At 38.1% G+C, this 15,413-nt stretch overlaps 1 protein-coding gene across 1 annotated transcript in view; it reads left to right on the plus strand.

Moving 5' to 3' along the window:
* The window catches only part of PDGFC (platelet derived growth factor C), a 214,889-nt gene that overhangs the window by 139,649 nt on the left and 59,827 nt on the right, over window positions 1-15,413 (plus strand). The window contains exon 3 of the mRNA XM_062199451.1: window positions 13,179-13,359. Within this exon, the coding sequence (XP_062055435.1) occupies window positions 13,179-13,359 (181 nt within the window). The remainder of the gene's footprint in view (window positions 1-13,178; window positions 13,360-15,413) is intronic.

Raw genomic sequence — 15,413 nt, forward strand, 5'->3', positions numbered from 1 at the left:
GACATCATCAAAAGGTAAGCTCATGTTTCTAAATAGCTCACCCTTTTAAAATTCCTTATGGCCATGTATTTAAATAATTTCTTTAGGCATGAAGCACTGATGAACATCACATGAATCCTGTCAGAATTTTTATTATTATGTTAGTTACATATTGCTCTCAGGATTAGATAAATCCATATCTGAAATACATTGTCATCTGTCAGGGTAGCAATGATATAGCAGAAATAAAAAACCAAAGGACTGGGACTGGTGTTGTGGTATAGTGGGCCAAAGCATCTCCTGCAATGCTAGCATCCCAGATCAGAGTGCCGGTACAAAGCTTGGCTGCTCTGCTTCTTATTCAGCTCCTTGCTAATGTGCCTGGAAAGACATCAAAAGATGGCCCAACTGCTGGGCCCTGCCACCCATGCAGGTGACCCAGATGGAGTTCTAGGCTCCTGGTTTCAGCCCGGCCCAGTCCAAGCCTTTTTAGCCATTTGAGGTGAGGAGTGTACCAATGGATGGAAGAACTGTGGATGGCTCTCTCTCTCTTTTGAGGTCATCCTGCCTTTCAAATAGATAATCTTAATCTATAGTTTGTCCTTTAAAGATAATTATAATAGTGATAAATTTAAGTCATCTTAAGTAGAAAATAATTTGCTTTATAGTCAACAGAAGTTTGTTATTGAACTAAAATAATACAATTAATATTGTCATGTTCTGTTATAGATAGGTTTAAGCAATGAAATTCAAAGAACATAACTTGGGGCAGTTCCTTCAGCTTCACCTTGGGACACTGACTATCAGAGCATCAGTTCTAGTCTAGCTGCTCTTTTTCAGATCCATCTCACTGCTAACATGCCTGGGAAGGCCGCCGAACATGGTCCCAGTGCTTAGAGTCTGGGCTCCCACATAGGAGACCCCGTTGGAGTTCCAGGCTTCTGCCTGGCCCAGACCTGTTGGGGCCATTTGGGAAGTGAACCAGCAGATGGAAAATCCATCTCTGTCTCTCTCTCTCTCTCTCTCCCTTTGAATAAATGTTTTATTAATTAAAAAAAAAACATAATTTGCGTGGCCAGAGCTGTGGCATATCGAGTAAAGCCACCGCCCGCAGTGCCGGCATCCCGTATGGGCACTGGATCAAGACCCAGCTGCTCCACTTCTGATCCAGCTCTCTGCTGTGGCCTGGGAAATCAGTAGAAGATGGTCCAAGGTCTTGTGCCACTACAACCACATGGGAGACCCAGAGGAGGCTCCTGGCTCCCGGCTTCAGATAGGTGCAGCTCCGGCCTTTGCGGCCAACTGGGGAGTGAACCAGCAGGTGGAAGACCTTTCTCTCTCTCTCTCTGCCTCTCCTTCTAACTCTTTCAAATAAATAAACAAATTTTATTTCAAATAAATAAACAAATCTTAACAAAAAACATGTAATTTGGTAGATAATCAATGTTTAAAAGAAGCAGCCCAGCCGGCACCACGGCTCACTAGGCTAATCCTCTGCCTGCGGCGCCGGCACCCTGGGTTCTAGTCCTAGTCCGGGCGCCGGATTCTGTCCCGGTCGCTCCTCTTCCTGTCCAGCTCTCTGCTGTGGCCCGGGAGTGCAGTGGAGGATGGCCCAAGTCCTTGGGCCCTGTACCCCATGGGAGACCAGGATAAGCACCTGGCTCCTGGTTTGGATCGGTGCAGCGTGGCCGCCAGCCTTTGGGGGGTGAACCAACAGAAAAGGAAGACCTTTCTCTCTGTCTCTCTCTCTCTCACTGTCCACTCTGTCAAAAAAAAAAAAAAAAAAAAAAAGAAGCAGCCCTTGAGTGTTATCCAGAAGACTTTGAGTTATGGGTTTCCTGTGCCTGGAATAGTCTTGGTGTTGAGTTTGTGAGAGAATATATTCATAGCCCTTCTTCTTTTCTGAAAGTTTTAGACCATTGAAGTCTTGATACATACATTCTGATCTCATTCCTAGAGGTCCTAATCAAAGCCATCAGAATGCATTGGAGGAGGCCCTGCCCCTTTCCTGAATCTGTCTACCCTCTTTGGAACATCTTTATTCATACCTTGTTGTGTTGAAAGCAGAGAGGGGCCGGTGCTGTGGCATAGAGGATAAGGCTGCAGCCTGCAGTGCCAGCATCCCATATGGGCGCTGGTTCATATCCTGGCTGCTCCGCTTATGATCCAGCTCTCTGCTATGACCTGGGAAAGCAGTGGAAGATGGCCCAAGTCCTTGGGCTCCTGCACCCCCGTGGGAGACCCGGAGGGAGCTCCTGGCTCCTGGCTTTGTATCGGCCCAGCTTCGGCTGTTGCAGCCAATTGGGGAGTGATCCAGCAGATGGAACACCTCTTTCTCTGTGCCTCCTCTTCTCTTTCTGTGTAACTCTGACTTGGAAGTAAAATAAATAAATCTTTAAAAAAAAGAAAAAATAAGAAAGTAAAAAGAGAAATGATAAGGTGATAATCCACGAGAAAAAAAAAATGTTGCTTATGTCTAAATAGAATGTAAGTTCTATTTCTTAAATTTAGTTTCTCGGCCGGCGCCGCGGCTCACTAGGCTAGTCCTCCGCCTTGCGGCGCCGGCACACCGGGTTCTAGTCCCGGTCGGGGCACCGATCCTGTCCCGGTTGCCCCTCTTCCAGGCCAGCTCTCTGCTGTGGCCAGGGAGTGCAGTGGAGGATGGCCCAAGTGTTTGGGCTCTGCACCCCATGGGAGACCAGGATAAGCGCCTGGCTCCTGCCATCGGATCAGCGCGGTGCGCCGGCCGCAGCGCGCTACCACGGCGGCCATTGGAGGGTGAACCAACGGCAAAAGGAAGACCTTTCTCTCTGTCTCTCTCTCACTGTCCACTCTGCCTGTCAAAAAAAAAAAAAAAAAAAAATTTAGTTTCTCAGCTTTCTTTCCATATGCAGTGGTTCAGTTGGCAAATGTAATAAAGGTATTGGGTCTGTCGCTTACATTAACTATTATTAACTTAAAACTGAATTAATAGTAACTCATTGAATATGTGCTTCCTAAGCAGCCACACAACAGAAAAAAAAAAAAAAACTAGGCAGGCCTAAATATTAAAAAAAACAAGTTTTTTGGTAAAATTAATTATAACAGACTGGATGAGTAGTATAGAAAAAGGTCCTTAGAGAGAAGAGAAAGCTGAATACCACATCTTTTTCACCCCTGGTTACTACCTTTCCACTCTCTGTTTCTATGAGATGGGCTGTTTTTACATTGTACATATAAATATGTTTATGCACTGTTTGTCTTTCTGTACCTGCTTATTTCAATCCATGTTGTCACAAATCATAAAATTCTCTTCTTTTACAAGACTAAATAGTATTATTTTGTGAATATATACTGAATTTTCTTTATCCATTCAGCTTTTAATGGATACTTAGCTTATTTCCATATCTTGGCTATTGTGAGTTATGCTGAGATGAACATGGGTTTGTAGCTATCACTGCGCCATGTTTATTTCAGTTCCTTTGAGTATATACTCAAATGTGGTGCCACTGGATCACATGGTAACTCTATTTTGAATTTTTTGAGGAATCTCCACAGTATTTCCCAAAAGGACCATACTTGTTTACATTACCACTAACAATGTAACAATGTAACAAAGACATCATGTTGTAAAAACATAGTGATCTGTGCAACTTAGCAGTCATCGAGGAGTTTGGGAAGCTATTATTTTACAATATTCAACCCAGGAATTTTTGGGGGGTTATGTACTCATATGAAGTTGCAGTATATAGCAATCACTAAAAATAATAGTACTTAATGAGCAACTGATTGTTCGCTGTGCTAAACACTTTATATTCTATTTCTCATTTGAGTCTCACAACAGCCTTGAGAGTTGATGCGTATTATGCTCATTTTGAGGAGGAGGATGTGGAGCGCTTAAATCTGTTGGATTATGGTTAGTGACAATTTGGGTGAATGATATTTTATTGTCCCTTGGTTAAGTGGAACTGGAAATCATGTAATGGTTAAGAACATGGGCTCTGCAGCCTAGACTGAGGTTTCAGTCCCAGCTATATTACTTTATGCCCTTTACCTAGTTACATAACCTGTCTGTACCTCTAGAATGGGTTTTATAATAATAGCCAGATGGGATCGTGATTGAATGTTGGATCACTTGAAATGTATGAAGTATCTCACTCATTGTATACCTTTCACAATGTTTTCTTTATTGTTATTGTTTGTTGTATATCAATATTTTAGATGCCTTTTGTATTTTTGATAAAAATTAACTCATTAATTTTTGTCATTCAGTAATATTATGTTTCCATACTTGATATTCTTGCTTTACTGTTTAAATTTATTGTTTATAGTCCATGTTATAGCTATGCTTGTGCTGTAACTTGCTGAGCTCTTTATGAAGTGGAGTATAAAGCCCTTGAATGTAATATAAATTAAAAATATGTTATATCAAAAACTAAAGAAAGAAAGCAAGAGGGAGTGATGGAGGGAGGAAGGAATATCATTATATTTTTAGATTTGTATATATGAACTATATTGACTCTGTTAAAAACAAAAAAGCTAAGATAAAAATTAATTTTAAAAATCTTCAGGAAAAAAGATTATAATGCCTACTTAGAAGTGCTGTACACACCTGTACTAAATAAAACAACTTTATAGAAATAAATTTTTATTGTGATAGTGAGGAAGACATTTTTTAGTTTTGATCTAGCATAAACTTGATAGCATAAAGATTATGTATGTGTATATATTGATCCCATACTCCCTCTCCTGAATTCGCTTACAAGTTATAGACAGTTTTTAAAAGGCAGAAACCATGCACGTATTTTTTTTTATGGGATGCAGAGGGCAGCTTTACCTGCTACATCACAGCGCTTGCCCCCGTGTATGTATTTTTTGCCTCCTATCTTTCTTTTATATACCATATCAAGAGCTCATAATTCCTTGGGCAAACTTGACCTCACAGCATTCCATTCTCTGAGCTGTGCCATCCCATATTCAAGTCATCACCAAGCTCTCCCAATATCTGTGCTTATCTAAGTATAAGGAAATCTGTTATCAACTACATAGAATTTTTCTCCTCTAATCCTATAACAACTCTTTTTTCTTTATTCTATTACTAAATCAGCTAGAGCTCATCACAAAATTTTGAAAATAGTGTTGAGAATGGCCAGCCTTGTCTTTATCCTAACTTTAATGTGAATGGTTTTAATGTTATCCCATGTTGTGCTTTCAGTTAGCTTCTGTTAAGGATTATTTTGCCATGGCTTACAAGTTATCTACTATTCACAATATTTCTTTAATACTCAGAATTTCTTTAAGATTTATTTATTTGAAAGGCAGAGTTACAGAAAGAGAGGGAGGGACAGAAATCTTTCAACCACTGGTTCACTCTCCTAATGGCCACAATGGCAAGGGCTGAGTCGGGCCAAAGCCAGGAGCCAGAGGGGTAGGTAAAGGAGCTTCTGCTGTTTTCCCAGGCACATTAGCAGGGAGCTAGATCAGAAGTGGAGCATCCAGTACTTAAACTGGCACCCATATGGGATGCTGGCTTCTCAGGTGATGGGTTAACTTGCTATGCCACAATGTCAGCCCCAGTTTGGTCAATTTTTGTGTAAGTAGCTGATTACATCATATTGCTTCAGTATTTATTAATGCATGGCACTTCACAAAGTTGCTGGAAAATGAAATTAAAGGTTTTATTTTGCTTAAAAAAAGGAAACCCATGAAAATGAGGATCTTCACAATGTTTAAAGAAAATTCATGTTGTGGAAAAATAATGCATAAATTTGAAAATATTTTTGTGCCAAAATAAATATATTTTTAAATTCTGTATTCTATGAACGTCACTAAGAACCCTCATATGATCATGTATGTTTTACCTTTTAGTATTATAGGTACCAAGTTATTTTTAAATCTATTGATATTCATCAGCTAAACCCATACTTGGTCATTAAGTATTTTATCGTTTGATCTGTTGATGGATGATGCTGTATTTGAAATTTTTGCATTTTTCTCTATGAGTGAAAATTTTCATGATTTTTAAACTTTAGTATTGTCATTACAAAGATTTTTCGTACAGAATTTAGGTTAGTTTTTAAAAATTATTTGTAAAATTTTAATATTTTTTACATAGTTTACATAAAAGTAGAATTATATGTTCCTCTGGAGATAAATAGAACTCTCTTATAAAATATCCTTTTAAACCTCTTTATGTATGTATGTTGAGAGAAGGAGAGGGAGCTCTATTATTCTTCGGTTCCTTCCCCTAATGTCCACAATGGATGGAGCTGGGCCAGGCCAGAGCCAAGAGCTGAGAACGCAGTGCAGGTCTCCCACATGATAACCATGACCCAACTACTTGAGCCATTACTGCTGCCTCCTAGAGTCCATGTTGACATGAAGCTGCAGTCAGGAACCGATGTGGGACTTGAACCCAGGTACTCTCATACAGGACGTGGGTATCCAAGCAGCACCTTCACTGCTAGGCCAAATGCCCACCTCTGCCTCTGCATCTACTGATAAACGTTTGAAAATATCTCCCGTTTCTTCTGGAGTTTTAGCTTGTACATTTTCTCATTAAATATTGTTCATTTACATTTTCCTGCTCATCCGTTTGTTGAGTTTTTTCAGGCTTAACTAACATGATGTTTTGTAAAGTGTATGTATGAATTTTAAGTACACTCTGTCTGTGATTGTGTGTTCCTCCTTTGTAGATTCTTCACTGATTCATTCATATTTCTCTCCCCTTTCCCCCACTGCCCTTCTCCTCCTGGTCCCAGCCCCTCCGTGGACTCCGCCTTTTCTTCCTCCTGTTTTTTCATTCTGAATTTTAATTTGTTTTTGATTGTATCTGTTCCAGCTTTTGTCTTCATTAGGTTTTTTATTTTATTAAATTTTTTAGCTTTGCACATTAAACTCAAAGCTTACATATTTGCAATATTTTTATTGAGTAGCAAGATTATTTTAGTGTTTTAATTAATACAGTGTGAAACTATTAATTTCACATTGTGTATAATTTAAATAATTTCTCACAGGTTTCACAGGAAGTCTTCCATCCCATATTGTTAGTGCTGTGAAGCATGCTTATTGGTTTAACTTAGACATTTCTTTCGTAGGTGTAAAACCTACACTTAGAATTTAGAGTGTCAGATAATAAATGTTGCCTAACTAATTAAAATTTCTGTGAAATTTACATGTCCATGTTACCTAGTTGACCAGGTTTATTTGTAATGACCCTCTGTGTTTCTTCATCCATTGAACAAAACCAGCTGGCCAGTTTAAATAAAGGGCCACACTTTCTCTGCAGTTAGGCCTCAGAATAAATATGCTTAATAGAGGTTTATTTTAACTATAATGAACAATATTGCCTAGCACTTCAGAGCATATATTTTGGAGTTTGACTCCTATCATTGAAGCTTTGGCTTTACATTTAGCTGCTGAATGTAACCTAAGTATATCCTTGGCCACATTACTTAGAGAGTATATTTTTTTACCTATAAAATGGGCACAATAGTAGTATCAGTTTTTTATGACTGTTGTGAGGACTGAAGGAGTTCGTGTACCCAAAAGCACACTGAAAACCAGAATAATCACTTAATAAATGCAATGATTATTTATGTTAGAAATAAATGTCTTAAGGTGATTTTCAATATTTGTTAAAGTATGGAGAAAGATTCTGTTTCTCAAACAGATGTCAGAAACTTCTATTTCTGTGACGTTCATTCTGCTAAACTGAATAATAAGCCAATAAGCACTGTAGACTAGTTGTCATCTTATTAATTCTGTTACCTTTCCCAACAAGTTCAGACTCCAGTTGACACTTGCAGAGCTGGGCATTTTTAATATCCACATTCATTTGTTGGCAGGGTTTCACCCTACTGTCAGTCTCGATAAGTCATAGGACAGATTGAATTGACAGCGCTTCAGTTAGTATGCGCCAGAAACAGCCTGTTTTGCTGGGTTGGTTTATTTTTGTTGAAGCAAGCTGGGTGTTTGACAATTGTGTTTACCAGTGAATTTATTTCTTTGGTATACTCCTTACAGTTCTTAGGAGTAAGAAAACAGTCCTCATGTCCTCACAGTTTTTAAATTCCCACAGGAGAACGAAAATTTTGTCTACAACACCAGACTTGTTTGTTCAACATAAAAGAACATAAATCCTCCGTGGGTCCCCAGGGGGATGTTAGAGAAAGGGAGTGATCATTATAAACCACTTAGTGCTGTGTGCTCTGTATCATGTTGCCCTGAGAAAGTGCTGTTTGATTGGCTCATAAAGTAGGCTTAGTAAATCCTGTAAATACTGATGTGGGTAATTGTGCACGTTGGAAATTAATACCTGAGAGTGTATTATAAGGATCACTGTGTCTCCAGAACCATCACCCAGGCATGTGTAGTGTTCTGGTTTTAGGGTGGTTACATTTTATGATTTCCCTTTTATCTGTCAAATGTCGCTTGGTTTTATTATCTTCCCTCCTTGGCACTGACCTACACATAAGTTTTTTTGTCATTATTTTCTCCCTTCATTTCCTTGTTGATGTTTTGAGCTATGTCAGAGTTGCCCTCCAACCAACTTCTTATGTGAACCTCAGATTCTGCAAATGGCATTGTCTCAGAAAAAAGAAAAACTTCAAGTTACTAGGGAAGATGACTGGTTTTAATGTTATTCTTTTTCCAACTTTATGAGACATTCTCAGACAAGTTAAAAGGAAATAATGAAATCAAGAGGCAAGTGGCAATTGCATTTTTTTTCCTTTTGCTATTTTGAAGATGAGATAGCAACAGTGAGTCACAGGGAAACTTTCCAGGTAGATCTTTAGTTGGTCTCTTTTGCAGGATCTTGAATATGACTTAAATTAAAAAATGCTATTTTTATAACTATCATTTTGCAAGGGGCTTAAATATTTTCTTTAGAGAGAAAAAGTTAAATGTTAATGAGTAATGATTTTATTAGCACTTTTGAATTCCATAGGCATTCTAACAATTATTGAATATAACCCTAAAACTTAATGGGGGAATAACAGGATGAATTTAGAACTATATTATTGTATTACCATAAAATTCTGGTAAATGCTTAAAATATCTAATTTACTATTAAATAATTAGTAACATATGCTAAATTCTGCTGTTTTATAGGCAAAGAACATAGTACTTTTTAAGACATTCATTTCTCTTAAGTTTCCCGGAATGCAAACCTGTATAGATTTTTTTTAAAGCAGTATGATAAATGAATGCACCCAACTTGCATGAGCATGTACAAATTCATTGCCAGATGGCTGGCTGTAAATCCAAAAATTGTTATAAAGATTAAGTTTGTTATTTCAGTGGTATCAAATTCAGTGGAAAATCTTCATTTAATAGGTAACAAGGTACAACTCACCCGTCTCTTACTTGAAGGACACTGGCTTTTGTATCAGGATATAAGTTAATACAGGCCAAGTTCAGATTTATTTGTTCGTTAATAAACTCTTAACATTTATAATCCAGATATTTCTGTCTGTGGTTAATTATTTTTAAAATGCATTTAATGAAGTTACAAATCATATGACACATATGATGTTTCTTTTTCAACAAAAATAAAAAGAACAGATGTAAAAAGATGTAAAAAGAACTATGTACACTGTTAACCTGAGGTTTCCTGAATTTAATACTTTTTTCTTGGGATTCTTACTATATTAGAAAGATCGTAATAGTTATTATGGGAATGCTCTCAAGAAAAATTTTGACCTGATGGGTTCTGCCCAGTCTATTTATTGAAAATCACTTCATAAATTCCAAGTTCGATGGCTAGTTTTGGGGTTTTAACTTTTTTCTATTTTTAATGATTTATTTACTTATTTAAAACACAGAGTGGCAAGGAAACAGGGAGAGACACAGAGAGAAAGATCTTCCTTTCTGTTCTCTCACTTCCCAGATTGCAGCAAACGTCCGGGGCAGGGGTGGCTGGGCCAGGCTGAAGCCAGGAACCTGGAACTCCATCCAGATCTCCCACTTGCGTGGGAGGAGCCCAGACATTTGGGACATCCTCTGCAGGTTCCCAGGTGCATTACTAGGGAGCTGCCTGGGAAGTGAAGCAGCCAGAACTTGAACTGGTGCTCCAATATGGGATTCTGGCATTGCAAATGAGAGCTCCACCTGCTGCGCCACAACACCAGCATGGTTTTGTCTTTGACCTTTCATTGGCACTTGGCACTGTTGGCTTGTTCTGCTTCTGATGGAAATCCCCCTCACCCCCACGCCTCAGCTTCTGTGCCATCTCTCAGGGCAGTTTGCCCCTGGTCACCATGAGTGTTCCTTTTCAAAATGCGTTTGTGAAAGGCTCTTTTCTTCTGACTGATGCTTGAAATGTGGTTGTTTCTTGGAATTCCTCAAACACAGGATAATGCAATGTCTGTATTACTCCTTTCATTGAAAGCTCCAAGGGTTTTCTCAAGTGCTGCAAGGGTGGCAAATGCAGGTCCTTCCAGAGGCAATAATGTAAGTAAATGAGGAGATGAGGATATTAAAAAAAAAAAGAAACCCACACACATAGAAAGTGGAGAGAAGTTTCCAGAAATGAGGAAGAGTGTGCTTCTTCTAAAGCTACTTTACTTCACCCCAGCCTGTTTCCTATGAAAGCAGGTGCTCATTTCTTCACTCACCTACTACTGATAAAGTACTTACTATGTGCTTGGCATGCAGGTGGACAGAGAGAAGAAAATACAATAAGCCATGATACCTCCTCTTTTGGAGCTTAACTGTTTCTCAAGATGTCAAACAAAAGCTAGTGAAGTGATATTCAAGATCAATAGATCTTCAAAATTTAAAAAAAAAAGATAAACAGAACTCCAGGTTCCTATACAATTCCATATTTTTCTTTTAGATGTTGACTTAAAATACTTAAAGATGCAGGACCAATTGAAACCACACCCATCTGTTTGCAACATTGGCCTTATAAAATAATATTCTGCCATCATATTCTACAATCCCAAAGCTGTGTTCGATTTCCCAGTTTGATCTCTGCCTACTTCTTTGTTTACCATCCTCAGTTTCTGATCGAAATGTCTGGCCCCTTCTTTCCTCTGTTGCTTCTTATGTATTGTGCTTCTTGCTGGAATGTGCTTCCATTTCTGTCCCTTTACAGCCCCTGTTGGTCAATGCTCATAGAGAGCCCAGTGTTAAGTCCTTCGAAAGCAAATCCTAATCTCACTGTATAAAAATTCCTCTTATTCTTCCAGTACTGCACAGGATTTCTTAAGTGTTCTTTCATTGGAACATTGACCACTGTGCTGATGAACCCCTCCCACCCTGCCTAAATCTATAGTTTCATCTTTGCATACTAGGAGTTCAGCACAGCAGTTTATACCAAAATCAGTGCTTTGTAAATACCTCAGAATGAGCAGTAGTTAACTCCATCCAATAGGTTTATCTCCCAAGCATGGAGCAGTTTTTTCTGAACAGAAGCTTTCTTTCACATGTTAATCAGCTTGACATAAAACTTTTCATTTGGTAAAAGTCATAATTATCACACTTTGTACCAGGTATATCTGAAAGGCCTACTTAAGTCCTCTCTACCCAGCTCACTCTGTACTGCCTCACAGTCAAACTCCCCCTCACCCCCTGCCACACACACACCAAAACTTCTGGAATGGTTATACTTGCTGACTTTTGCATTTGTAATTTATAACCCTGGATTTGTCATATACTATAGCAAAAACATTCCCCTTTGTATTTGGATTTGCTTATTTATTGCCCTCAAACTCCCAAGGTCATCTTAAAAGGTAGGGGCCGGGGCAGGAGCATGCAAACTGGAGAAGAGGACAACCTTTATGCATTTTAACACATTGACAGTTACACTAGGAAAATAAAAGGGATGTTCAGATGTTTGATGTTTTAAAAATAATTATTTTATTTATTTGAAAGTCAGAGTTACATGGAGAGAGAAAGAGAGGCAGAGAGAGAGAGAGAGGTCTTCCATTCTACTGGTTCACTCCCCAAATGATTTTTTAGGTAGAATCATTGTGAACATGACAGCCATTATACACATAGGAATTTTCAAGTTGTTTTGTCTAGGCAACTAGTTATACAACTGTTATACAACTAGTTATACAACTGGTTATACTAGGCAACTAGTATAACCACTGTTCCTACTGGTGACATGTTTTTCCAAAACAGTGAGTAACTCTTGATAAAGTTCCATATGAAGTGCAGCAACTTCCCTCAATTTATTTGATTGTTGGATTTTATTTCTGGGAAACTTAGCTTAAACTGAAAGTGTAAAGCACATATGTGTTTGTATATGACATAGTGTTGGGCTTAGGACTCCGATGAATGAGAGCAGAGGTTTCACCTGTATGAAACACCCAGTGACATATCTGTAAGGCAATGGGGACATGGTGGGTGAAATACTGGTTTGGGGGACTTTCCGATGGTAAGTGCTTCTGAACCTCACCCAACACATCTCAGTAGTACCCTTCCCACCACCAATCATTGAGGCAACCTAAAATGTTTCTACAACTCTCTGAAAGATTCCCTCATGGGGAAATACTGTTCTAAGTAAGTACCACTGTTTAAAACCTTCCAAACCAAAGTTAGCATTTATTCAAAGCAATCAGTTTTTCTTTGCTTATGATGTTATGTGTAGTGCAAGGTAAAATAGAAGTATGTATGAAATGTTCACCTTCTTCAAGGTTTTAACAGCCTAACCAAGAAGATGGGCCACTTACACATATACGGTTAACATTTAAAATGTTTGTTTATCCAAAAGAGAAAGTGACTGAGAGCTGGGCATACCCAGGACTGTGCAAAATGAAATGTGAAAGGTGTGTACATAATGAAGTGACTCTGGAAGGCTGGAGTCACAGCTGCGGATAAAATCACTGCGGTACAGTAACGGATGTTAACAGTAGAAATTAAAACTGAGCAAGACCCTCATGTCCAGCTTAAAATTTCATTGTGTAATTCATGAATTGAACATCGTATATAAGGTGCTCCATACAAAACTATTAAGTTTTAAAATGAATAACCGCTAAATTTCTAACTTGTTGTAGCAAAATTAGAGGGCTTTACGTTGAAGACCCATTATGTCTTTCGTTGGTGGCTCATTTTCAGTTGCTTCTCTTTGTTGGGATATTTAATTCTCCTACCCACATTTGGGATAACTCATTAACTGATTCATTGATTCATTGCATTCAGAGATATGGAATTTGATTTGTCAAAACAGTAGATCATGACTTTATGTTTCTTTTCCCTGACTCTTACAGGTACGATTTTGTAGAAGTTGAAGAACCCAGTGATGGCACTGTCCTAGGACGCTGGTGTGGCTCTGGTGCTGTACCAGGAAAGCAGATTTCTAAAGGAAATCAAATCAGGATACGATTTGTATCTGATGAATATTTTCCTTCTGAACCAGGGTTCTGCATCCACTACAACATTGTCATGCCAGTAAGTACTACTTTGAGTTCCTCTTATTTAATGAATCCTTATGCGAGTCCTCTATTTGTTTTTATTTCCTCCACCTCCCTTTAAACATAAGAATCTGCAAGCCTAAAAAACAATAACCTTTCCAAAGCCTGGACTTTTTTTTTCCATATAAATGTCACTGCATTACAAGTAACTTATAAATGTTGTCATTATAGATCATTAGCAATCTTGAATACCTTGTCAATGTAATGAAATAAAATATTTTATAACATTTATGTGGTTATTGATTAGCATTTTAGTGTTGTTAGGAAATTACATAGGGATTTTCTCTTTAGGAAAATTTTTGTTATTTATTACTCTTAGGTAGGGATCACTGTCAAAATTTGACTCTACAGTGCCATTTCTGAATGAATTTCCAGTTTGAGTCACAGTAAATAACAAACCTAATTTTAGTTTTCTAGCATATTTGAAGACCCATTTTTATGATACTCTTGTTCTTTTGCTAAATATTACTTTTATTTTAAAGATACAAAGCTGATTTATCAATTCTAACAGCTTTTGGGTGGGGTGTTAGTTTTATCCGTCTACAACGTCATGACATCTGCAAACATGAATAATTTCACTTCTTCTTTTCCAATTGTGATGCTCTTTAATTCTTTCTCCTCCCTAATCGCTCTTGCTAACAATTCCAAACCTGTATTGAATAAGAGTGGCAAAATAGCACATTGTTGTCTTGTTCCAGATCTGAGGGGAAATGCTTTCCGCTTTTCCCCATTCTGTATGAAATTGGCTGTTGGTTTCTGATATGTAGCCTTTGTAATTTTGAGGAATGTTCCTTCTATACCTAATTTGTGCAGAGTTCTTATCAGGAAGGGGTGTTGGATCTTATCAAATGCTTTCTCTGCATCTATTCAGATGACCATATGTTTTTTGTTCTTCATTCTGTTGATTTGATTTATGACATTTATTGATTCACGAATGTTGAACTACCCTTGCATTTCTGGGATAAATCCCACTTGATTGTGATGTATGATCTTTCGATTTGATGTGGTTTTGAATTCGATTTGCTAGTATTTTGTTGAGAATCTTTGCATCTATGTTCATCAAAGATATAGGTTTTGCAGTTTTCATGTCGTATCTTTGATTTTGGTATCAAAGTAATGCTGGCCTCATAAAGAGTTTGGCAGAGTTCCATCTTGTTCAATATTTTGGAATAGTTTGAAGATTATTGGAGTTACTTCCTTTTTTAACATTTTGCAGAATTCAGTAGTAAAACTATCAGGTTCCAGGCTTTTCCCCGATGAAAGACTTTTGATTACTGCTTCAATCTCACTGCATGTTATGGGTCTGTTTAGGTTATCTATTCGGAGTTAATCTTGGTAGGTTATATGAATACAGAAATTTATCCATTTTTGGAGGGTTTTCCAGTTTTTTTTTTAGCATATAATAATAGTAATTTATTTATAGTAATTTCTCTTTTTTTAAAGATTTATTTATTTATTCGAAGGCAGAGTTACAGAAAGTCAGAGCCAAAGGCAAAGAGAGAGAGAGAAATTCTTCCATCTACTGGTTTATTCCACAAATGGCTGCAATGGCCAGAGCTGGGCCCATCTGAAACCAGGAACCAGGAGCTTCCTCCACGTCTCCCACAAGGGTACAGGAAGCCCAAGGACTTGTGCTATACTCTGCTGCTTCCCCAGGCACATTAGCAGGGAGCTGGATCGGAAGTGTAGCAGCCAGGACTCGAACCAGTGCCCATATGGGATGCTGGCACCGCAGACGGCAGCTTTACCTGCTACACCACAGCACCAGCCGGCATGGTAGTTTCTTATGATCCTTTGTATTTCAGTGATGTCAGTCGTAATGTCTTCTTTTTCATCTCTGATTTTATTTAGTTGAGTTCTTTCTCCTTTTTTCTTTGTTAGTCAGGCTAGAGGTTTTTCTATTTTTTTCTCTTCTAAAAAACCATTTTTGTTTTGCTGATATTTTGTGGTTTTTTTTTTTTTTTTTTTAGCTTCAATTTCATTTATTTCTGTTCTTATCCTAATTATTTCTTGCCTCCTGCTAATCTGGGG

Source organism: Lepus europaeus, chromosome 8 (assembly GCF_033115175.1).
Source record: "Lepus europaeus isolate LE1 chromosome 8, mLepTim1.pri, whole genome shotgun sequence".
Lineage (NCBI taxonomy): Eukaryota > Metazoa > Chordata > Mammalia > Lagomorpha > Leporidae > Lepus > Lepus europaeus.